The following is a 25,448-nucleotide window of genomic DNA, read 5'->3' as shown; positions in this document are numbered from 1 at the left end:
CGACAGAATATAATTCACAAAGTACCAGTATCAAATACCTATTAGACCTACTACAAGCAAAAAGCCTTACGTTAGGAAATAGTTTCACACTTCATTCATGCGCTCCAGTTTCTCAAGTATAAGATCGAAAAGTACTAGTACGAAATTTGTATACAAACTTGGAATCGTCATATTGTTCCATAATTTATGTGATGTCCACGTTTCTTCTCCTTCCTCGTTCTAACAAACAGTCTTGTTATCAGTAATTCTGAAACTATTCCTGCCATTTTTTTTGCACTATTTGCACGTTAGCTCCACTAACTCTGCCAGAATCGCCGGTTTAGCTATCCCGCAATTATTCTCCGGTTAGGTGTTGCTACATGTTCGTACAACGCGTTTTCCGCACTTCTTCCAGAATAGAATTAAAAGCGGCTGCTAGCCGGGGACTGTACAACTAGCCCTCACTAATATAGCAATGTGGCTAAAAATTTTCTGTCAAAATTTCATTTTCTTGGATACACCTAGAAGGTAATACGTAATCTTTCTTACCTGTTATTCGATTATTTCCACTCCTTTAGTCTGAATCTATGGATTTAGCTAGTAATTATAACAACGCTCATCTTTCGCAAACCCAATCAACCACACAATCACACAGCAGTTGTCATTCATCCTTTCGGCCTTACTCCGCTCAGCTCGTATAGCCCCTTTTGTCTGTAGGAAAGTTTGTTTCTACATGTGACGAGGAGTCCCCTGACAGAGACATCATGTACACTATGGACGCATTCACAAATCAACTTACGATTGATTCAGAAATCAACTTAGAATGTGTTCAAAAATGTTCAAAAACCGACAGGGATGCGTTTCAAAGTCATATGAATAATCTGAATATAATAGAGGGAAACATTCCATGTGGAAAAAATATATCTAAAAACAAAGAAGATGTGGCTTACCAAACGAAAGCACTGGCAGGTTGATAGACACACAAACATACACACAAAATTCTAGCTTTCGCAACCAACGGTTGCTTCATCAGGAAAGAGGGAAGGAGAGGGAAAGACAAAAGGATATGGGTTTTAAGGGAGAGGGTAAGGAGTCATTCCAATCCTGGGAGCGGAAAGACTTACCTTATGGGGAAAACAGGACAGGTATACACTCGCATACACACACATATCCATCCGCACATACACAGACACAAGCAGACATTTGTAAAGGCAAAGAGTTTGGGCCAATCGATAGACTAACATACGCTGGATGCTAGTCGCTTTGTAAAACAAGGTTTTTCCCCGCAATAGTATGAATTTGCCCTCCACCCCCGTCATGGAACTGCGCATGCAAGAATGTGGCAGCTTGGGTGCTCCAGTAAAATTTTTCCCTGTAGCATCTAGCTGCTTGCTGCGACTGCTTACACAGCCAAAAGCCACATTTCTGTAGCCAGAAGCGGGAGAAGGTACTACTCAACTGTGCATGCGCATGATCCCGCTCGTAACTGCTAAAACGAATCTAATGTAAACAGTTGTGACGCCACGTTCATCAGAGGCAATTTGTTGTTACGGAACATTGCATAGTCTTCCTAAAGCCTTTGACACATTTTGCTGTTGGCAGACGCTTGTATGAGCACTGTGTTTTGTTGCTGTATATGGCGCATTTCCTTTGCAATTTAAGTTTTATTTTCGTTTTTTCTCTCGTTCATATTTTATTGTTGCAGTATTATTCTGAAATAGTGGTATACAGTAATTTCCTTTGTTAGAGTATCGGTTCTTGCCAGTCAAAATTACAAAAATTTAACTTAAAACAAAAACAATGAAAACTTCCCAGAATTCTAAAAAATTCCCAGGTTTTTCCCAGTTTTTTCCCGGATCTCCCGGTTGTCCTTGGTCATATACACCCTGTAATTGTGAAAGTCTTTTTTTTGTGTGTATCTGTGACTCAGCATCTCCGCTATATGGTGAGTAACAACTTCCCATTCTCATAATATTGTGACAATTAGGTATGTTAATTAGCATGTATTTGATTCATTCCATATTTAAATGACATAGGTAATCAAACTGAACAGAAAAAAAGATTGAAACAAGACTCAATCTAGTGATTACAAGTCTTGTGCACTTTATGTATTCAACCCTTCACAGTAATGCTTGTAGAATATGCATTTTTGTTTAAAAATTTAATTCCACCAGGCTTCCATGAGTGAACGCTCTAGTACAGAGTCCTATTTTAGCATACTAAACATGGTTGGAAAACTTTAAAAATTCTTTTGAAAATAGGCTAAGGTGCACTGAACTGCTTTGGGAGAGGTATATTTGAGTTCTGAACTGCACATACCACAAATGTAAAAAATTACAAGAATCTCATTGCCGGGTGGTCCCTTTGTTGCATGAAAAGTTGCCTCTTCAACACCGTACGATCAAGACTAACACTACAGTCGCATAGTTATAACATAAGCCACAATCATCTGAGTTTAAAGCATGTACTTAATGTAACCAGTAAAGACACATGCGTCAACATTTTCTTAAAATGTTTCACACTGCCGTCTTTGGCAACTGAAGTTCAAGACTTCCGTTCCAGACAGACTTATTAGGACTACAAAGATAAGATGCTCTGACATGGTTAACTTTCTCTTCGGATACTTTTAGTCGTCCCATGCTTTGCCCTTTACACACACATCTGACTGTTTCATACGACTAAGGCACTGGAAAATGTTTTTGCAACACGGAGGATAAAAAAATTTAAACAAAATGCATGCTGAACTGTAATTACAGATTCACTCTCAGCAAACTGCAGAACACAAAACACTGTAAACTCATGAGTTGCCATTTTGCATATTATGTGCTGCAAGCACAAAGAGAACAAAGCAGAGTACCGCGTACACTTATCTAATTGTGTCCTTGAATCAACACTCTACAATCCTTACAGTTGATACGAGCATAGTTTATAAAGGGTCATTCTTTTAAGGACACCCTGTTTTTTCCCATTCAGTGACGTCATATATTAGTACGTAGAGCAATTTAAAGACATCAGTCACCCTGGCCAAAGGAAGCCAATAATCTATACCACAGATGCAAACCTTAAGCTAACATTACGGTTTAGTTCAGTGCGGAGCGAAGAAGACATATTACTAAAGAAATACATAAAAGAATTAAATATGTAAGATGAAGACAGAAGTGCAAATCCTTCCACATGTGGTGGGATGCCTGGAATGCAGTTTAAAATAGACATCACAATAGTTGGCAAATGTGCTACCAGGATGATCAGAATCTGGAAAGTTAAAAAAGGCCTCACCACGAATGATGATAATGTTCTAATCTCTACAGTTGATTTCTGTAGAAATGAACTTCGGAGATAATAATGCATTAAACACATTAAAGACACAATACAAGACAAGGAAAGCTGATTGGAAACACCTAAGGAGTATATTCGACTGTCTGGACACAGTGGAAATAGATGACCATGGGGACACAAAAGCTGAAGACCTTATCACTGTAATACAAGAGACCATTAAAAGTGCAATATTAGCCATAAAACAAATGAGTCAGAGTTCACAGTTACCACAGAACAATGGCGTCCAAAGACTGAGAATACTAATCATTACCAGAAAGGCCGAACTGTGGAAGAAAGAGCTCACATATTGGGCAAATACATAGACCTTAAGCAGCTATTTAAAGACCACCTGCTGCAGGCAAAAATGGAGAGCTGTAAATGATTCTTGGTACCGAATGTATATCTTGACCCATTTGGAACACCACATGAAATTGTCTGTAAACAGGTAAAATCACAGACAAAGTCATCAACTTTAAAGTGAGCAGATGGCAGCATGACAAATTGGTGGCAATATGCAAAATTACTGATGCAGATGCACTTTCCAGATGACACTGCAGAGGAAGATAGAGAACTGTGTAATACAACAAAGGAAGCATATGGTGAAATGGGATAGATCTTCCATTTTCAGTATAGGGTGTCAGGAAAAACACCCAGGAACTGAAAAGGAATAAATCACTCACCCTGATGGAAACCCTGCTGAAGTTTTACATGCTCCTCATATGCACCTAAGATTATGTTAGTGTTAACTCTATAACATTGTGTTTACTGTGGGGAAGAATATCAAATACTGGGAAGAAAACCAAATGTGATTATCTTGCAAAGGGTGAAGAGTAATGTCCCCTAGCTCCAAAGTTCTAGATCAACTTGCTTTCTCAATACCTTAGAGAAACTGCTGAAGAAAATGCTGTGCAGTGCAGTACAGGAGAAAAGACTTCATGGAATCAACTCCACACAACATGAGTTCACAAGTGTGAAGTCAACAGGAGGCGCTGTGAATGCTCTGCATAAATACGTTATAATCATAATGGTAGATATCATAAGGGCATTCGATCACTTGGAAAGCATTCATTGACTGCCTGTGGGTCTCTGACTGTCCATGACTGGTATACAATCATTCTAATAAATACTGCTTAAATACAGAAACAACTCTGTGGTGCCCAGGAGACACACTTACAAAAGAAATTTCAAATGACTGCTCACTGGGATCCGTAAGTCTTCTGGGATCTGAACACTAACAAGTAACAAAACAACTGAAAGAAGACAATGCAGTTGTAGGAGTAGTGGCTTAAGTCAATGACATAATAGTTACCAAGGGAAGTTCCAGAAGTAACATGGAAGAAGGATGTAACACAGCTCTTCCAGAATTATTTCATACGTGCCAAGGAGTTAAAATTATCTTTCGCACCAAAAAAGACCAAGTACATGTTACAAAAAAAGATAAGCTTTGAAATGGCTTATCCAGCTAGTTACAGGGGGACCTACAGTTTAACATGGATTCCAAAGCAAGGTGCAACTTGCCACTTTCTACTTCAACAAACACTGCCAGAAATGAAAGACATGATAAGTGACAGATAAATATCATTGGATTGACTAAACATAGCACCCAAGACTTTTGTATTTGTAGTATGGCACTTTTGACTGTGACTCAGAGTGCTTGATTAATAGATCCCAATAGAGAAACACGAAGCTCGTCAACGAATCTGACATAGCCCGAGAGAACAGTTTCAAGCAGGATGTGACCTCCCACCACCAAATAATATACTTCAGTGTATCTTTACTCAAGCTTAGAAATCAGTTTCAACATTATAACCACGTTTCACAAAAAATATGATGCGATTCTAAGTTTATGTAACACTATGTATCCAGTATGCGCATCTTCCACTGCAAGCTCTTTGAATTAAGTGTGATTGCCAAGATGTGAAATAAGTTTTTAAGTTTTCATATAGAAAGTAAAGCTTTGCCCAGAAATAAATGAATGTAAATTTGGATTCTTTAGATAGAAATATTTTTAGAGACACAATGGATGATATAAAGTCCATCAATATTTGAGTCCTTCCCCTCTGCCACTTCTAAACTGCCATGCCTGACAAGATTTTGCATGCACATACAAAACAGGCAATACAATGAACATTTGGGACATAAGAAATAATTGTGATTAACTTACAGCTAACCACAAGCACCCATCTCACTGAACAGCAAATAACATCGTTATTTTAATCAAGCATAAAATTTATATCATGAATTAGCTGCTCACATACTACAAAATTCTCCAGTTACGTCGGTGCACATTATTCAACAGATTTCCTGAAGCACTGCGCACTTCTTATATAATGATTCCATATTCAGATGCAAGTCTATCAGTTTACAGTATTCTAAAGAACTTATACACAACCTGTAATTGAAACTTTTGAAACATAATTAACGAAAACTATCTTTACCTGTGATAGCAGTGTACACAAGATCACGAACTTCTAAATTTGTTTCATCAATTCTGCAGTCCAAATGTTTAGCACTAACCCAACTCAGTTGCCGTATCCTACAAACAAATAAATGCTACTTATTACAAAAATCACTTCTAACCATACAAATACTGACACAGCAATAATACCCATGACTTTAACATAAAACCAGTAATAGCTTCTCTTCAGTGTCTGATGGTGGGTGCAAACAATAACACATCTTCAGTTCAATGGAAACCAATATGGAAAAAAGAAAACAGTAGCTGAAGGTACATATGTGAGAGCACTAAACTGGTTTGTATGCCCACAGTAAAATGACTGAACATAACGTTCACTGTGATATTATGTTTGACAGCAGTACTACGGTTGAATAAACTCGTCTACATTTCAAATTAATCATTATTGACTGAGTTACTCCTGGGAACAAATTATGAAGTACGAAAAATTTACAACACCTCATAAGTAGAAAAACATGGTTTTTTTTTAATATAAATCTTTTTAAGCACCAGACTTTTATAAAATACATCCTCTAAACCAAAAAAGAACTCAAGAACAGTTCTTGTTATCTAGTCCAAGGGAGGTAAAAAATGTTTAGCTATATAAGAAGGTCACACATCCAGACAATTTTGACAACACTTATTGGTTCCAATCACACTAGACATTTCACCGAGTTACAGAGGAACATCCTTTACAACAAGATTAGGTTAACCTTTTATTTTCCCTGTGTTCATTTGATGAGGTAGTGTACATATGAAATCTCCATTTCAAATAAAATTTTGATTGGTAATGCACATTCCACGTCAACATGCAAAACACAAAAGACAAAGATAATAGGAGCAAGAGGCTTGAGGCGACGCCTAGAAAATTAGATGAAAGACAATAGAACAGTTAGTGAAAGAATGGAAAATCCAGTATGGAATAATGACAGTATTATGAATAGGGTAGTTGCTGCTCACCATACAATGGAGATGCTGAGTCACAGATAAGAACAATAAAAAGACTGTAAAAAATAAGCTTTTGGTCAACAAGGCCTTTGTCAAAAATAAACAGACACATGCACACACTCATGCAAGTGCAGCTGACACAAGCACAACAAAAGTCTGTGGCAGCTGAAGCCACACTACGAGTAGCAGTGGCAGTGCCTGATGGGAGAAGCAACTGGGTAGGGGTAAGGAGGAGGCAGGGGCTGGAAGAACGAAGGATAGCAGGGTAGGAGCTGGGGGATGAAGTACTGCCAGGAAGCGTGTAGGGATGAGGTGGAGAGAGAGTAGGGCAGCTATATGCCTCTGAACATTTCAAACCTACTAACCACCAGCAATGCCTCCACTTCGACAGCTGCCACCCGTTTCATGCCAAGAAGTCCCTTCCATACAGCCTAGCCACCCAAGGTCGTCCCATCTGCAGTGATGAGCGGTCCCTCTCAAAATATACTGAGGCCTTTACAGATGGTAATTATCCTCCCAATCTTGTACAAAAACGAATCTCCTGTGCCTTATCTTCCCAGTCTCACCATCCAGCCACAGAGGAGCATTCCCCTTGTAACGCAGTACCACCCAGGACTGGAGCAACTGAATTAAATTCTCCACCAGGGTTTCGACTACCTTTCATCATGCCCTGAAATGAGAAATGTCCTCCCCCAATATCCTTCCCACACTGGTATTCTGCCATCTGCCGAACCTACACAATATACTCGCCCGTCCCTAAACAACCTCTGCTTCCAACCCCTTACCACTTGGCTCACACCCCTGTAATAGACCTATCCAAGACCTGTCCCATACATTCTCCCACCACAACCTACTCCAGTCCGGTCACAAACATTACATATCCCATAAAGGCAGAGCTGCCCGAGAAACCAGCCATCTGATCTACAAGCTAAGCTGCTGCATTCTTCATGGGTATGACAACCAACAAGCTGGCTGTGCACACGAATGGCCACCGACAAACGATCATCAAGAAACAACTGGACCACCCTGTTGCTGAGCACGCCGCCCAACAGAACATTTTTCATTTCAGTGACTGCTTCACAGCCTGTGCCATATGGATCCTTCCTACCCACACCAGTTTTTCTGAATTGTGCAAGTTGGAACTCTCCCTGCAATATATCCTACATTCCCGTAACCCTCCTGGCCTCAACCTTCATTAGTCACTGTCCTCACCGATCAGCTCCTTCTCTGTTCCCATTCCAGCACTACACAGCCCTCTATTCCACCAACACACATTTTACTTCTCTCCTTTTCTACTACCACACTTCTATCACACTCTCTGTCTAACCTCCTGACTGCACCTAGCTGCCTTACCCTCTCTCCATCTCATCCCTGCACACTTCCCAGCAGCACTTCACCGTCCCCCACCCCGACCCTTTTACCTCTCCCCCTCCCTGCCCCACACTCCTCCTTACCCCCATCCAGTTGCCTCTCCCATCATGCACTGCTGCTGCTCAGTGTGGCTTCAGAAAAGCTTTTTTGTGACAGTCTTTTTGTTGTGCCTATCTGCAATTCATCGCCTCCACTATACAGTGAGTACCAACTATACTTTTCATAATATTGTTACATTCCATCCTGGATTTTCCATTGTTTGGTTTCTAAAAGTTAGGACAGCATGAGAACGTTTATGTATGTATACTGGCTGTACTAATCATTTCTTCTCGCGGCAGTAAATACTGGCCAGCGAATTTCTGTCTAAAATGTTATTGTACTTTGTTGGAGAGAATTTTTCTTTTGTTTCACTACTTCATGAAAATAATGGGACAGCCAGAATTGAAAGACAAATCGCGTAAGGGTATTCCATATCATCAAAACTACTCTCAGAAGCTCTAGAGAAAGTGTACAGATAACTTGGAGCATACCTGAAATACCTTCATTTTCCTGAAGGCAATAATTTTAGAACACAGACCTTTGAGATTTTCACTCTGCAGTGGAGTGTGCACTGATATGAAACTTCCTGGCAGATTAAAACTGTGTGCCAGACCGAGACTCGAACTCGGGAGCTCTGCCTTTCGCGGGGAAAGGTCCTGGGTTCGAGTCTCAGTCCGGCACATAGTTTTAATCTGCCAGGAAGTTTCACACAGACCTTTACTTATAATCAAAAAACTTATTAAAAATGTTATTAAAGTAGGCCAGAGAAATTGATCATAGAATTGGCTAACCATAGCTTATGACTACTCCTCCATGACACCACTGAAAGCATTGCATTGTCTTTTCTAAACACTTAAATGTGGAACAGCTTATGATGCAGTGTCGTTGTCAACTACTGAACTTCCTACATATGCAGACAATCAGAGTTCTTCAGAAGCTCCATGACAACAATAGTGTCTGTCAAAGCCCATGTTTTTTGCTTAAATTGTGAATACAAGTAATTGATTGTATAGCAATGGTCAAGGCAAAACCTGGCAGCTACTTTAGTGGAAGACAGAAACATGCTATTTCCCTTGGCCTGCTTTGTGCTGTTCTTCATTCCAGCAGGTCTTTCCCTGGCACATATTTTAGAAACGTGGTTTTCACTGAGGTAGTTTTCCTTACATCATTCGTGCTGTGTTAAAATATGGGATCTATTTAATGGCATGGATTTCCTAAACTTGTCTTTGTGCACTGCCTCATAGTTCAACACACTCAGAAGATCTAAGGCAATGCCAGACACATACAGCCTTTATGATAGAGCCATCAGTATGTGGAACTGTATTCATTTTGAGTGGGTAGTAATAGTATGTACACAACAGAGTTTCTGATGATCCAAAAGATGCATTATAAAGCTCAGTGTTTCCTACATGGAGGAAAACATACATTATACAGACAAATTTGTGATGTTCATGGGTTAACTTTCACAACAAGTTAATAGAACAGGCAATAAATCATAAAAGCTGAATACCTGTTTTGGATTGCTAAATCCTTTTCTTCATCAGTTGTCCAAGGAGGACAAAACAGTAGTCTATACACAGCAACCATAAGATATTTCTCAAAATAATCCAAAAGCATTTCCTTGTCCTCCTGTGTGAGACCTAGAAAGAAATATAGGACAATGTTATATACAAGAACTTATTTATGATAATAACAGTAGTTAGGTACCAGCATTGATTTTACACAGCCTACTTCAATAAGCTGAATGAATAGCCTCTCACCAATGTAACTGGCACTTGCATCCATACGTTTTGCAAAATTCTGGTAAAAGTTCTGCACAACCTCTGACACATCTGCATCACTAGCTGTGATTTGTTCTGCACTTTTAGAAACCGCCTTTATTACTGAATGCACATATTTGTGAACATCCTGATCAGCCCTCTGTCCAACAGCCTCAAACAAAGCTTGATGCTCTTGCTGCAGTTTTTCAAGTTCTGGAGTTCTGACATGCGTTTCATGGAGCAGTTCAGTTCTTCCAGCATCTAAAAATAAAGATGTCAAAATGCACTACTGATTCCTTCCAAATATGGTTTTTAATGAAAGCTATAGCTAATATCTTCATTTTGCAACTGCACTCACATTTTTGTACTATGAACACAAAGTACAGATAGTGGAAGTATAGGCTCTGTAACTTATAAAGGTTTTTTTTTATTAACATCAACTTAAAAACATGAGCATATCAGATAAAAAGTCAACCAGAATATGAGCCAGTGTTGCAACCTTTAGCAGTCTCTTCCTTGGTATTTCATCTAGAACTGCTGAAATTGTAAATTCAAGCCACAGTATAGAACAGACAATACATACAAAAACCACAGAATACAAAAATCTCAAACTGAGAGAACAAAAAGTTCCTTTTCCTCTTAATCAGAGGAAAGAAGAAGGAAAGATACCATAGTCATACACACCAGCTCTAATGAACTTCTACACAGCATTTAACGTGGACATGACAACCACCCAACTGACCATCGTAATGAACGGGCACCACCAAATTGTGCCCAATAGCATGGTTTACCACCCAGCACCAGTACGCACAGCACCAGTATGCACTGTTGAGTGCAACATACTAGATTTCAATGGCTGCTTCAAACTCATGTCATCTGGATCCTTCCACAAAATACCAACTTCTCTAAATTATACAGATGGAAATTGTCCTTGTAACACATCCTCCTATACCATATTCCTCCTGGCCTTAATCACCACTAGCCCCTACCACACACACACTTCCACCCCTGTCCCTAACTTCATTCATCCTGCACTCACACTCACTTCTCCATAGTCTCCTCTTCCTCAGTTATATCACCCCCTCCCAGTCCTCTCCTCCATGTCATTGTGCAATGCACACAGCTTCCAATACCAGCACAGAGAATGAGCTCACTAGTTGCACAAAGGTATCCCATGCCCCTGGTGCTTTTCCCTCCCAACCATCAGACGCCCTTTCTCAAGCCTCTGTCTCCCCGTCTTCTTCTTCTCACTGCCCACTACATATGACAGCTAGTCACCCCCTTCTGGCTGCTAAGATGGAACAATGCAGTTAGCCAGTACAAAGTTGTCATGCAGGTGTGTGTGTGTGTGTGTGTGTGTGTGTGTGTGTGTGTGTTTGTTGGGGGGAGGGGGGGAGTGAAGAATGTGCCACATGTGCATGTATTCTGTTAGTCCTGAAGCATGACCTGTCCAAAAGCCAGCAATGTTCTGTCTTATTTATTTGCCTGTCAACAAATCAACGCCTCAGCTATATGGCAAGTTGTTATTCTTACCCCTTCCATTATTTATATTCCACCGGAGAATTTCCATTATCATATTAATCAAATACTCATCTTAAATTTTGTCAAACACAATCCTCCCCCAGCTTTACACACAACCATTCATTCCATTGCCATATTAATCAAATATTTGTCTTGAATTTTGCCATGCACGATTCTTCCCCAACTTTACATACAGCCACCACAATAAATTCATTACTTCAAACCTGAATTCAACATCCTTCCTCAAATCCATTTTCAATAACTCAAATATCACAGGTACAGAACGAATTGCTTTCCATGACTTAGTAATTCTGAGAGAGCCTTCCTGCCACGCATCAATCATCTTCTAGTGAGTGATTGCCTGCCCAAAGTTTTTGTTTGTTGTTTCTTTTATTATGAAATTTCTACTATATTTTCATCTCCCTTAAATACAAAACTGTGACATGCTGCACACTCAAATCAAGCAATGCTTGGCACCTGGAACAAATGCAGTGGTAGAATTGTAAAAAGGAATCTAGAAAAATAAGGACACTAACAAGATGATAAAATGCCAGTCTTCTATCCATGAAACTCAATTGTTCGTAAGCTGTTTATTAAAATGACCCAACATCTAGAGTACTTCCTTGGCTTTTAGGAATTCCCCCAATTCTCTATAGATTTAAGAGATAATCTTATGACCTCTATCATTCCTTAATAAACATAAAAATATTTGTAGAATTCAGAAGTTTTATCACAATTACTGTTTCACTGTAGACTACCCTCCTCCTCATTACAGATGGCCCTCTCTCATTCTGAGGTGTGGCTGACATGTTCTTACTTTTAACTTTTGCTAACATACCACTTTCTCACTGAGAAAACACCTTTTAGTTCCAAAAAGCAGGTAGTGAGTCCTTTTTACTTCTGTGTGTGTCTGTAGTATTACATATTACGGCTCCTGAAGGTAAGTACCAGCCAGAAATTCTCCTTCATGCGTTATTAATTTTCTCGGTTAAATTTTCGTATCATACAAATTCCAGAATTATTACAATTCAAAAATTGGAATTGTTTTGTGCTTGCTTAGCTTTAGTTTTTTCCATCTTTTTTTTCCTCCTGATAATATCATCTTACCTTTGGTTTTCTTGAAAAATTTTGGCAGCTTTGTTCTTTTTTCAGCTTGCTGACGCTTCTTAACTTCAAATTTTGTAAATCCAGCAACAGAAGTTCTTGACTGTCCTTCAGTACTGTGTCCTCTGCAAAAAGAAGATGAAATATTTCTGCAGACTTCTATTACTGGTTAATGCACCACTGATACTTCAGGTAATTAGAAACTGCATCACAGGAAATAAATGCATCATGAACAATGACAAAAAGTGAAATGAAGTGAGAGTCACTATGCCAAGTTAACTAGGTGCACTATAAATATTTACAGTCTTTGATGGGGGGGGGGGGGGGGGGGGGGGGGGGGAGATAACGTTATATTCTGAGAATTTTCTAAAATTTGGCTCACAGTCTCAATAAAAAAAATTGCAAGCATGAGAAAGGAGCTATAATATATTATACAGTGTCAGCAGTTCTCTCTCTCTCTCTCTCTCTCACACACACACACAGACACACACACACACACACACACACACACACACACACACACACAGCAAGGAGGAGGGGCGGAAGAGGGGGAGAGAGCGGGGCAGAGGGGGCAGAGGGGGCAGAGGGGGGAGAGGGGAGAGAGGGGGGGAGGGGAGAGGCGGAGAGGGGGGAGGGGGAGAGGGGTAGAGAGGAGAGGGAGGGAGGGGGAGATGGGGAGGGAGGGGGAGATGGGGAGAGAGGGGGGGAGAGAGAGAGAGCAGCAAATTATTATAGTATATGGAGGAGCCATAATTTTGATGCATGTTTAATCCTCTTATCTAATATCAACTAAGATACTGAAACAAGCATTTTCTGTAATATGGGTCCATAGCTCCTATAATTTTTTTTAAAAAAATCTCATCTTTCTATCAGTTGTCAGTTTGTTTTATTTCACAACTGCAATTTTCGTATTATGCCAGTTTGAAATATCACAAAACATAATACAATGTAATGAAAACAATGTTAAGTGGGCTTACCACAGTACATACAAGTAATTTTGTGGTTTGTTGACATTCACATAACCATCTCCCCCCCCCCCCCCCCCCACACACACACACACACACACACAAGCTGCATTATGACTACTAGGTCTGCCATCTTATTACTTTATGCAGTCTGTAGTGCTCCACATAGACAGCTAGCAAACCACGGCCACCACCGCACAGCAGAATAAAGCTACACAGTTGAGACGCAGGCACTGTTGCCCATACTTGAGTTTGGAAGCAGGATATTATAAATTTATGGTATATTTTAGGAAGAGAACAAAAAGAAAACAGGAAAGAGTGGACATCTCTGTCCCTTCATCAACAACACCTACGGAGGGGGACTTTGTATTGAAATTAAAGCCCAGTATCCCTATGTGGTGCTACCCATGTTAGTATTATCTGCATGATCATCACTCTGTTGTTTGTTAGCACGCTCATATACTAACAAAATTTTGACATAGAGGTTTACGTTAAGGCAGAGATTACAATGTAATGTGTACCTTACTATAGTGCCAATGATATACATAAAACTAATGTACAAATCAAAACTGAAAATTTGTATATGATGAAAACAGATAGACATTTCCCTATCAGATCCAGGGAACACACAAACATAAGCAAGAACTGCAAATCTTCATTTAGTGCTCACCTACAAAACTACAATCATAATACTGGCCCAGCAACATGGAGAAATCTTTAAGGGTGCAAAGGGCGTTCAAAAAGTTTTGCACTGTCGTCTCTAATTTTTTATTTTTTGCAGGAGGAGAATGAAATTTTTTGTGAACATACTTGGAACATTTAGCTATAAGTTGGTATATAAAAGTATTTTCTTTTATTTACAGGTGAGACATAATGGACTATGAAGTAGATGCTACGTTGTGACGATGGAGGGTATGGAGTTCCTCTTCAAGACTGGCAATGACTCTGCCACATCAATTCAAAGGAAGCTGCTCCGTGTTTAAGGGGAGGCACAGCGGATCACAGCAGTATCCAGAGGTGGTTGCAGAGGTTCAACTCTTTCGCTACGGTGAACTTCTGTAGAAGTCGAGAGCGTGCTGTTCAGTCGGTGTACTGCTGCAGCAGTTGGGTATGGCCTGTGCCGCCCAGCCAGGACTGCTGTAGCAGTTCTGCCTCACGTCATATTTCTCCGCTTCACTACGCTCCACTTGTGTGGAAGTCTGACCCACGCACCATTATTCATACACCAATATTTTCTAAACTGCTACCTAGAGACCGATTTCAACATATCTTGCACTTTTTTACATTTCGCCAATAACGAACAGCCTCATGACAATGACTATTTGTACGAGCTATCAGAAACATGTGCGATTTGTATAAATATTTTCCCGAAGAAATATATAGTATAAAGTCCAATAATTGTGATAACACTATAAGTGTGAAAGCAGGACAGAGTAGCGCTGCAGGCAGTGTGAAAAATGTGCCATACAGAGGGCATGACCAGGCGGGACTGGCGCTCATCCACAGTGCACAATGCAACAATTACAGTACTGACGTGAAAGGGTTAAAGAAGGTGATTTCTCTCTACTGGACAATCCACAATGCGGTAGACCATTGACTGCAGTGAGAGATGTGAATAAGGAGACCACTGATCAAATCATCCAAAACGACAGATGTGTGACGACACGACAGCTTACTGAAATGAGTCGATTGTCATTGGGTAGTGTGGTATCACAGGTACAGTCACTAGCGTACAGAAAAGTCTATACACGTTAGGTGCCCAGATTACTTTCAAGCGAAATGGAAATGATGAGGAACAATGGGTGCGAGAGTCTCATGAAGGCCTTTACTGAAGAGTGAAAACAGTGTTTTGACGGTGTCATTACCCAGGATGAAACATAGTTGTTTTTCCCCTAACTAAGAGCAAAACCCGACCCATGGAGTGGCGTCATCCGGGTTCCCCTAGGAAGAAGAAACCAAGACTTTCAAGAACAGCAGGCCAAAAGGTGATAGCCTCCTCTTCCTGGGATCAGTGTGGTGTCATTTTCATTGACTTTTGGGATCCTGGCTCCACAATGAACTGGGACCGTTATTGTTTGTCATTGGACATTCTGTGATGTGCGATCAAGACCCACAGACCACAGCTTCAGGGTCGGCTCATCAGACTACACCATGATAATGCCAAACCCCATACAGCCCTTATGATGCAGGAGAAAATCAGGAAAATGGGTTGGAAAATTTTTCCTCGTCCTCCCTACAGTCCAGACTTGGCTCTGTCTGATTTTTACCTCTTTGGTCATCTGAAGGCGCACCTGTGCGGTAAAACATTTGACTGTGAGAAAGACCTTATTTCCTGTGTCAAACAATGGTGTAAAAGTCAATCCCCAAAATTTCAACAAAGTGCATTTACTTCATGGAAAGAACGTTGGACCAGATGGGTCACAGCTGATGGGGTCACAGCTGATAGAGGCTACACTGAGTAGGCTCTATGTATAGCTAAATGTTCCAAGTATGTTCACAAAAAATTTCATTTTCCTCCTGCAAAAAATAAAAAAATTAGTGACGACTGTGTAAAACGTCTTTAATGCCCTATGCACTAGATAGGTTAGAGGAAGACAGATTAATGGACACTCTGGAATAAACTGAAATTTGTAGCACCTTCAAGGGACAACCACAATACATAATCAAGTAACAGAACTAGAATTAAATATTTTTTGTTGAGTGTTTTAGACATTTACTCTATTGTATTCAAGTGCACACTTTTAGATGTGTCACCTGTCATGATATATATAATCCACTCAAGATTGCAGCACATGAAAGGGATTATTGACCAGTATCACTGATCAACTGTTCTTCGATGAGCATATTACATTATCATCTCTGTCTAACATAAACATGGCATAATGCCAAAATTGCAATCATAAAATAACTGAAACAACTAACAACGGAAAGCGAGAAGACATCATTTGAAAAAAAATTTTTTAATTGAACAGTATACTTATTACCAGCATTCAAAAGCTCTTGAAAGGACGAGTATAGTGACATAAAGCTTGTTATGTTGGCACTCATGACTTTTCACGAAAAATCCAACATATCTGCTAAAACTGACAGGCAACTTGGAAGGAATATACTAATGCAGTGTAAACACTGTCAAGTGGGACTCTCTTGAGAAACTTTGTCATGCATGAAGCCTTGTGGTAGTTTACTTATTTATTCAAAAGCTGTTCACTTAAACACGAGTATGTATGTACATTTGGAACAGCTTTCCTAACCCCCTTATGATCTGTTAGAAGTTAGCATGTAGTTCAATCTACAAATATCTTAGCTGACTCTACCTCTATGTCGCGTAAAGTGAGGGTCAAGAGGAAATATATTTTAGCTTATTAGTGCAGGCCTATTTTCTTTCTGCGTATAATGATGGAGCTTAGCATGAGACTCACTTGGCAGTATTTGGACTGCAAAAGCTGATTCCAGCCACATTAGGCTAAGGTTCACTTATGGTGTCAGCAGGTGCTGTGTTGCATGCTGATGTTGGCAGTTCATTGGTGTTTGTCATAGCCAAATGGGCGATGGTATATGGCAGCCAATGAAAATCACTGAATCTAAAGATTTCATTTGACAGCAGATACGAATTGATAACTTTTGTTCTTGATATGGAGAGTGCCAAATATTTTTCACTGATCTTGTTATTATGAATTTTAAAGTTGGATACAGATTTTTGTATTTATTTGGTGAATGGAAAAATTAGTTATCTCAGGGACTGACAATTTGCTTGAGTGTTGGCGAAGACAAGAAATGAATACAAAAATAGGCAAATTAAATGACATAATTTCAGAGACTTTACTGGTCTCTTACAGATATGATTTTGTGTTTACCAACTGAAACACTGAGTGAAAATTTGTACCAAGACCAGGAAACTAACCCAGGTCTCCTGCTTACTAGACAGGTGCATTAGCCACTAAGCCACCTTGACACAGTGACTTGCACAACTGCATGGATTACCCTGCCATGCATCCCTCCTTGATCCAGATTCTCATTGCTACCCCAAACTACTTTAAATTCCCCCTTAGAGATGAACAGAAAGTAGACTAGGGCAGCAGTGAGAATTGAGATTCAGGAAGGAGCCATGCCAGGATAATCTGTGCCTTTTTGTAATGCACTGTGCCAAGGGGAGCTTAGCGGCTAACACACCTGCCTAGTAAGCAGGACACACAGGCTCAATTCCCCACCTTGGTACAGATTTTCACTTGTACTTCAAACTACATACATAAAACAAAAATAGGATCCAATAACAGACTGATGTGTAGTGTAGTCTGACACATACATCAGTCATTGCAATTACCTACTTGTAAGTCTTACTTCCAGTTTCGCCAAAAACTGTGACAACATGATTAAATTGTAACCTAACAGAACAAAATACACAGTAATTTTATGTATGAACCATAGAAAATTATGAACATACATTCTCATTCCCTATCGACAAACAACTCCATTCATTGTACTCAGTTCCCAACATTCATCACATTAATCATTACCAGTATTGGCATGCAACATAACATCCACTGACACGGTAATTGCAATTTCGCCCCCTTACATTTCTGTTTCATCCCATTTCTTGTATACTTTTGTGTGAGTTTCACTTTCAACATTAACAAGCATTATAACACTGTTCTCTTTTATACCAAAGCTTCTGAATCCCACTAAAAAAGTAGCATCACTTGCCAAAAACTGCATTTCAATACCTTGAACTATTCATGATATAAAGAATGTTGCCTCTGAATAACAGTGGCTTTTACTGATGATGTAATGAAGATGGGGTTCACCAGCAATTAGACACATGAGCAGAGGTGATTGGCTTATCTGGTATGAAATATAATGTAAGGAAGACAGAGGTCGTAATTGGGACCTTGAAGAGGGAGACTATTCCAAGATTCGTGCTGGCAGAGGAACAGCAGAAAAGTTGACAGCTTAACAAATCTTGAAATTGTGATGGAAACAAAAGGGAGAAATGATGAAGTCAAAGGGAGAGGGAAGCAAACAGTAAAATTTCTGAGAAATGTCGGTATTTTGTTGTGGAACAGAGGCTCGCACAGAAAATCAAGGGAATAATACATCAAACCTACTATGTGCCTGTCCTGACCTATGCTTCTAAAACCTGGCAATTTCAAAAAAAGAATTTATGCAAAATGCAAGCATATGAAATGAAATACTGCAGAAGCAGAGTAGGAGTACCAAGGATGTACAGGATGAGAAATGAAGAGGTCAGGGAGATGGTAAAGTGAGTACCGTTACAGGAGCAGACAGAATAAAAAGAGAAACCCGGAACAGAGTTATGGCAGAATGGTAGTGAGAGGATAGAGGAAAAATGGAAAGGCTTATTAGCAAAAAAATACTGAGAGATGTGGCTGGAAACATGACAATGATTAAATCAAGACAGCACAGACAATGAGCAAAAAAGATCAGCGAATACCATAACAAGAAAATGCCTCTTACAGGTGGAGATCATATGAGACTGTAGAGAGGCATCTAACAACTGCTACTGAAATAGGGACAACTAGACTATGACACACTCTCTCTCTCTCTCTCTCTCTCTCTCTCTCTCTCTCTCTCTCACACACACACACACACACACACACACACACACACACACACACAAAAGAAACACTAAACTTCCATTTTTCAGGCACTGTTTGCTATGGGGCTGACAGAAAATAAAAAAGGTTGATGTGTAACTGTACTATATTTCCAAAAGCATCTTAGCTGTGTTCTTTCTTCACAATCCTTCTAAATATTACCCTCAACAATGTCTCTTCCTTCCACATGAATGCCACCAACTCTATCTTAGAAAGCACCAAAAATCATGTCATTCACAGTCAGCACTGCTAACATTTCTTGTAACATTTTGTCCTTGACTAAAATCAGTGTTTTGTTCAAAAGAAAGAAATAGGGTGAAGGCTCTAGTTTTGGCCACTACCCCACTTATGGCCACCTTGATGTCAAAGGTTAATTTTTAAGCTTCTCTGGAATACCAGCCAGTTCTACTATAGATTATTATAAACTTTGTGAAAGGCTCTCTTCATTTGTCTACATAATCATTCTTTTGTCTGTTTTTGTTTGGAGACACCATTTTGTGAAATGATCAGTGTTGCAGAAGCTGGGTTTTGCAGAAGTTTTCTTTAAGCAACACATGATCTGTTTTTTTGTATTTTACATGTTTAAATAAAACATCAGAAGAAACTTAATCTGTTCAGAGGTAAGATAAGACATTATATTTTCATTTCTTTAAAGTTTTATATCGCTCAGCCTAAAAACATGTTATCAAAAGTATGTGGCCATTAACAGATCCATATGTATCCCTGGTTCCGTGTTATGGCCATTTATGTGGCCATAAGTGGAGACATATATGTATCCTGTTTTGGCCACTTCTAAAAACTGATACAAAAACATCAATATTAGTGTTCTGTCCTACATTACACTAGGCTAATTTTATTTAAATAGGCTTATTAAAATATTTTTGGTATTTTTAAATCAATGTATACCTCATTGTTAGTATTGTCTTGGCATGTCATACTAATTTACCTATGCTTGTAAGATACAAAATATGCAATAGGCACTATTCAAATATGCAACATTCTTTAACTAAATCTTTGTGCATTATTTATAGGAAAAATGAGTCAACCAAAGAATAAGAAGTTTCAGTATTCTCCCAGCAATGTTAAAGATGCTCTAAAGGCTATTGATGAGGGAATGAAGGTTGCTACTGCAAACAAGTTGTACAAAGTTCCAAGGACAACATTAAGAAACAAAATTTCTGGTGTATCTCCAAAAGAATCTACAGGGCACTGTGGTCCACTTTCTGTCTTAGGAGAACAAATTGAAAAAAAAATTGGTGGACTGGGTTTTGGACTGTTCTAGCATGGGATTTCCAGTTACTAAAGAAAATCTCTGTGCATCTGTGCACAAACTTATTGAGAATGCAGATATGGAAAGTTGTAAGGCTACATTTACTAACAATCGACCTGGAAAAAAGTGGTATTATGGATTTCTTAAGAGGCACAAGGTTCTGTCACAAAAACATGCAGAATATGTCAATAGGTCTAGAGGTTCTGTTACAGAAGAGAAAATAAGAAACTGGTTTCAGAAGTATCCATCACTTTAAATGATATGGATGTGTTAAATGACCCAAATAGAATTTTTAATATGGATGAAACTTCTTTTTTTTCTGGCTCCTAAATTGGAATTAATCATAGGTCCTCGTGGCCATCATGTTTATGAAGAGTCGTGTAACTCTGACAAAGATAACGTTACTACATTGTTTGCAGTGAATGCTGCTGGAAAAGTTGCTCCTCCCTTAACACTGTTCAAATATGCAAGGATTCCAGCATCATTGGTGAAAGCAGCTCCTCCAAACTGGGGCATTGGAAAAACAGAAAATAGGTGGATGACAGGTGAAAGTTTTTTTGAGTATATAACAAATTTATTTGATCCGTTCTTGAAAGAAGCTGAAATTTCCCGGCCTGTAGTAATATTTTTAGATGGGCACTGCTCTCATTTGACACTTCATTTGAGCAGATATTGTAGGGAAAATCAGAGCATTCTAGTTGCTCTCCATCCCAATTCTACACACATCTTGCAACCATTAGATGTAGCTGTCTTTGGACCTATGAAAAAAATGTGGAAGAAGATTGTTCAGAAGTGGCATTTTGAAAATAATGGCACTGAAATTTCAAAATCTGATGTACCTTCTGTTCTGTCACAAATTATTACAGAACCTAAAATGGTGGCAAATATTCGTGCTGGTTTCAGGGCCACTGGTCTGTTTCCATTTAATGTGAAGAATGTAGATTACAGCAAGATAGTTGTTCGTAGTATACCAGCCTCAACCACAGTTCAGACAAATGAGGAACTTCCGAGACATTTCTCATACATAGAAAAGCAAATTGATCCTGTCCTTCTAGATGAGTTCAGAGCAACCAAGAGAAGCAATCATGAGTGGGAAGGAAATCGAGAAGCATTATTACTTTTCAAGTTCTGGAGAAAAAGAGCTGATGAGGTTGAAATGCATGGTGCTAGTGGTAACACTGATGACATTCTGACAGATAGCATAGCGCCTCCCTCTGAAGATAATCAAACAGAGAATGTTTCACAAAACACAGACAGACTTAGTCAAAATGTTGATAATATTGACATATTTTCAACACGCAATTCAGATATTCCTTCAACACCCACCAACAGTCTTATTCCTGCAGATATATCAACAACCCCCAACAGTATTTCACTTAATTCAGGTACCCCAATATCCAACCATAGTCCATCTTCAGTGTGTATCCAAGTGACACCACCAAAATCATTAGCAACAGTTTTTGAAAGTGTTATCACTTGGCCAGAACCTAAACAACGAAGCACAAAGAGAAAGAAAGAACATACACCCACTGTTCTGACTAGTGACAAGTGGGTGGAATATCATGAACTGAAGGAAAAAGAGAAGCAGGAGAAGGAGCAGGAAAAAAGGAAGAGAGAAGCTATGAAGGAATTAAAGTCCAAAGAGCAGCACTTGGCATTATCTCACGTAAAAAGGGGGAAAACAAGAAACAGACAAGAGTTAAGTGATAGGCCAACAAGGTCTTCCGAGGAACGAGAATGGACGGACAATGGAAGCAGTTTCGATGACTATGTAGAAGGAGATGAAGATGAAATACCAGAAAATATGAAACTATCTTCGAGTGAGAATTTGAAAGTAGGGGACTTTATTTTGGTAAAATTTAGTTTAACAGGAAATAGAAGAACAAGACCTGCAATTTTTAAGTATGTATCTGTAATTTTGAAAGTGCTTTCTGACTTTGAATATGAAATTCAGTGCCTAAAAAGTTCTAATGTTCAGAAAACTTGTTTCGAATACATTGAAAATGATGTTTCGACTATAACAGGTGAAGATATTTTAGGGAAACTGCCAGATCCAGTCTTGATGCAAGAAGGACGTTCATTAAAAACAAAGTTCCCTGGTTCCATTGATACTCGTGAGAAATAAACTTGTGTGGAAATTGATTCAAGTAATTTTTGGGACAATTCTTTGCCTAATGAATTTTTTTTTCTGTTCATTCAGTTTCTGTACCTTTTACCTATTTGATGTAGGTTTGTTGTCTGTTGTCTTATATACTTGTATAAAGCACAAATTACTTTCTGGCACATGGATTGACAATTATTTTAGCCATAGTTTTATTATAATATGAAGTGGCCATAAGTGGGGAAACAACTGGCCATAGGTAGGGTTAACATGGCCAAAACTGGGGAAATGCGCCATTTATTTTTCAATATTTTTTTCTGCTTTTGTTAAATAACTTAGAATATTTGTTTCTACATGGTTGTAATGTGTAGACTTTGAAGCAATAGATACGATTTTTTTAAGTAATTTGTATACTTTCTTCCTATACTAAAAATGTGGTGTATCTCGAATTGCCCTTAATGTGGCCATAACTGGGGCCTTGACCCTAACATAGAATAAAAACTGTCACCGTTGACTAAAAACTGTCAACTTTGATCAATGACAACATCAACAAAGGATCTATTTCACCATTCACTGTGGCAACTATGACTTCACACAAACTACTAGGGCATCCTTTGGAATATAGGGGTTTGGAGTAGGTATATTCTTGTCATTAAAGGTTTCAGATATAGTAAAATTTTGCAGATATTAGACAACAGTGGGAAAATGGATTGTCATGGCAAATTTGTTGGCTTCACCAACCCACAACGCAGTTATCACCTTCCAAAATCATCTACAGCTTGAGTTATGCAAGAGATTGGTACATCACAACAACTTTCATTTTTAAGTAGTGGTGATTTTGATGTCATTGTTCTCATCAGAACAACAACAACACCAGTACCACAACCTTCACTGCACTTGTTCAAGATTTACTTCACACCAATTTCTTTTACTCAATCAGATTTTCCATTAAGAAACTTCAACTGATTAAAAATGTGAGAGACATTGGGACTCCAACCAAGACCTCTGTTTTACTGAAAATAAGAGAGGGGTACTGCCAAAATTCGAGATGCAGATGTAATTCATGAGTTGTGTCTGTACAGAGTAGTAACAATATTGCAAAGCACAGTGCTGTGTTGCCTTCAATAAGTCTACTGTGATTTGGTTATTTTTTCGAAATAATTATTCAAAGACATTGCAATTTTCTATTAATGGTTTCAGTTATCACAGAAATCACTTTCAGATCTTGCAGAACTTCAGCTTTGACATCTCATGCATTTGGACACACACAATTTGTTACTATACTGCCAGGAAATTAATATAGTATGTCCATTTCAAGTTCAAAGACTGAAATATATTCGTGCTGACCTGCCGTTTTGGAATTATGGAAAAGATTTTGACTTTGGCTTGTAATTAGTAAGACATAACCAATGCTCTTATGACACTTACCAACGTCAAAAACACTTCCAATACACCGTCAATACACAAAAGTGCTGTCCCCCATAACAGACAGAATACTTTTCAACAAATTCACTCAGGCATTTACAATAAGTGAAAAATATATTTACCTTTCAACTGAAGATAAACTGCTGTGGCCAGTCTTCCTCCGTTGTTCTCTGTTGCACTGAGAACAATAACCCCCCCATTCTGGCGTACCATAAAATCCGCAACCATTTTTACACTTTAGGTCGTCTTCTCCAATTCTCAAACTGGGACCTTTCGTTGCGTACATAATCTACGGAAAGATTCACAATAGAAAACATAGTGACATATTCTGTAAGTAGTTAATCAACAAAATGTAAACCAAGTTCAACATCTATATGTGGCAAAAATTTAAAATCATCTTATCTGAAAGTCCAGTAAAAAAGCTTTGTAGCTGCAGCAGTTGACTAACGTTGCGCACAAAAGTGTCAATTTCATTAAAATCAAGGTGTTTTGTACATGAATGTATTACCCTACGGACGAGGGTAGCAAATGCAAGCTTATATGCTCATGCTCACCTAGCACTTTAGGAATCAATTTTTCACAATTGTTAATCATTCAGCAGCATTTACTGCGTGTTATGAAACCTGCGAAATTTTTTGTCGGTAAATAACGACTGAAAATTTTGTTTGTCCTTTAAAAAAATAGTATTTACGCGATACTTCAAGCTAATCAGGATCACAACATTCCTTTCTGTCGTAAACAAACATTCTGCAGCACACTTCACCAACAGGCATATTTACACGTGAATGTCAATTTGCCTCTTACTAACACATTTTACTTACGTCAGTGTGTTTACAATCGTTTTCTCGCCATTCTTCAGCCGTCAAACTGCTGTTTGTACCTTGCCAAAGATGTTGATTTACTTACAAAAAGATTGACGGAAAGACTTGTGTCTAGCGTCTGACTTTTTCTTTTTTTTTTTTTTTAAGGGTGAGCCCTTCCACGCCCACACTGACGTGGTGAGCATCACAATAGTTCAACTGTCTCTTTTGTGTTGTTAGTTTCAATCGAGAAAATCACGAGATGTGCGGCAATTATGTTGTCCGTGCATCTGGGACCACTAACATGGGCCATAAAAGTGGTCGAAAAACGAACGATCAGTGGCGGATTTAAAAATTTTGCGCCCCGACTCACACCATACTACATGACCCCCTCCCAAAAAAAAAAAACATGTTTCAAATAATAACTAGTACCCGATCACAATTGCCATTTCGGGCGGGAGCGCTGAGAGCTGTTTCCGTACTCCGTTTTTCATTGTTCTGAAGGACGCGTCAGCGGTCTAGTCGCGCTCAATCAAAATGTTTGGTGTAGTATGGTTCCTGAACTGTACTTGGAGTACGGCAGCGGATAGAACAAACTTAAAACTGCATTGTGTTAACACATTCTTCTGTCGTAAGACAACAGAAATAAACACAAGCAAATAACTTTTCTTTTATGGCCTAAAAATTCAGCAGAGGGTGTAGGAGACAAAGGATTTGTGTTATACATTTACATTTTATATGTTCTTTTACACGAAAATGAAAATAAAAAAGTTTTGTTACGAT

The 25,448-nt window shown here is 38.9% G+C and overlaps 1 protein-coding gene across 3 annotated transcripts in view; it reads right to left on the bottom strand.

Annotated features, from left to right (window-relative positions):
* Positions 1-24,812, bottom strand: part of LOC124553929 (rab5 GDP/GTP exchange factor) — a 72,036-nt gene extending 47,224 nt beyond the window's left edge. For 2 of the 3 annotated variants that reach the window (XM_047127980.1, XM_047128119.1), the window contains exons 1-6: positions 24,687-24,812; positions 23,988-24,154; positions 12,496-12,617; positions 9,868-10,128; positions 9,618-9,747; positions 5,733-5,830 (exon numbers count right to left, since the gene is read on the bottom strand). In XM_047127980.1, the coding sequence (XP_046983936.1) occupies positions 5,733-5,830; positions 9,618-9,747; positions 9,868-10,128; positions 12,496-12,617; positions 23,988-24,151 (775 nt within the window). In that variant the 5' untranslated portion in view covers positions 24,152-24,154; positions 24,687-24,812. Of the gene's footprint in view, positions 1-5,732; positions 5,831-9,617; positions 9,748-9,867; positions 10,129-12,495; positions 12,618-23,987; positions 24,155-24,419; positions 24,439-24,686 lie in introns of those variants that run through there. The other variant, XM_047128048.1, reaches the window with a different exon arrangement.
* Positions 24,813-25,448: the final 636 nt, after the last annotated feature.

Source organism: Schistocerca americana, chromosome 1 (genome assembly GCF_021461395.2).
Source record: "Schistocerca americana isolate TAMUIC-IGC-003095 chromosome 1, iqSchAmer2.1, whole genome shotgun sequence".
Lineage (NCBI taxonomy): Eukaryota > Metazoa > Arthropoda > Insecta > Orthoptera > Acrididae > Schistocerca > Schistocerca americana.
This window is presented reverse-complemented; position numbering and strand designations above follow the sequence as displayed.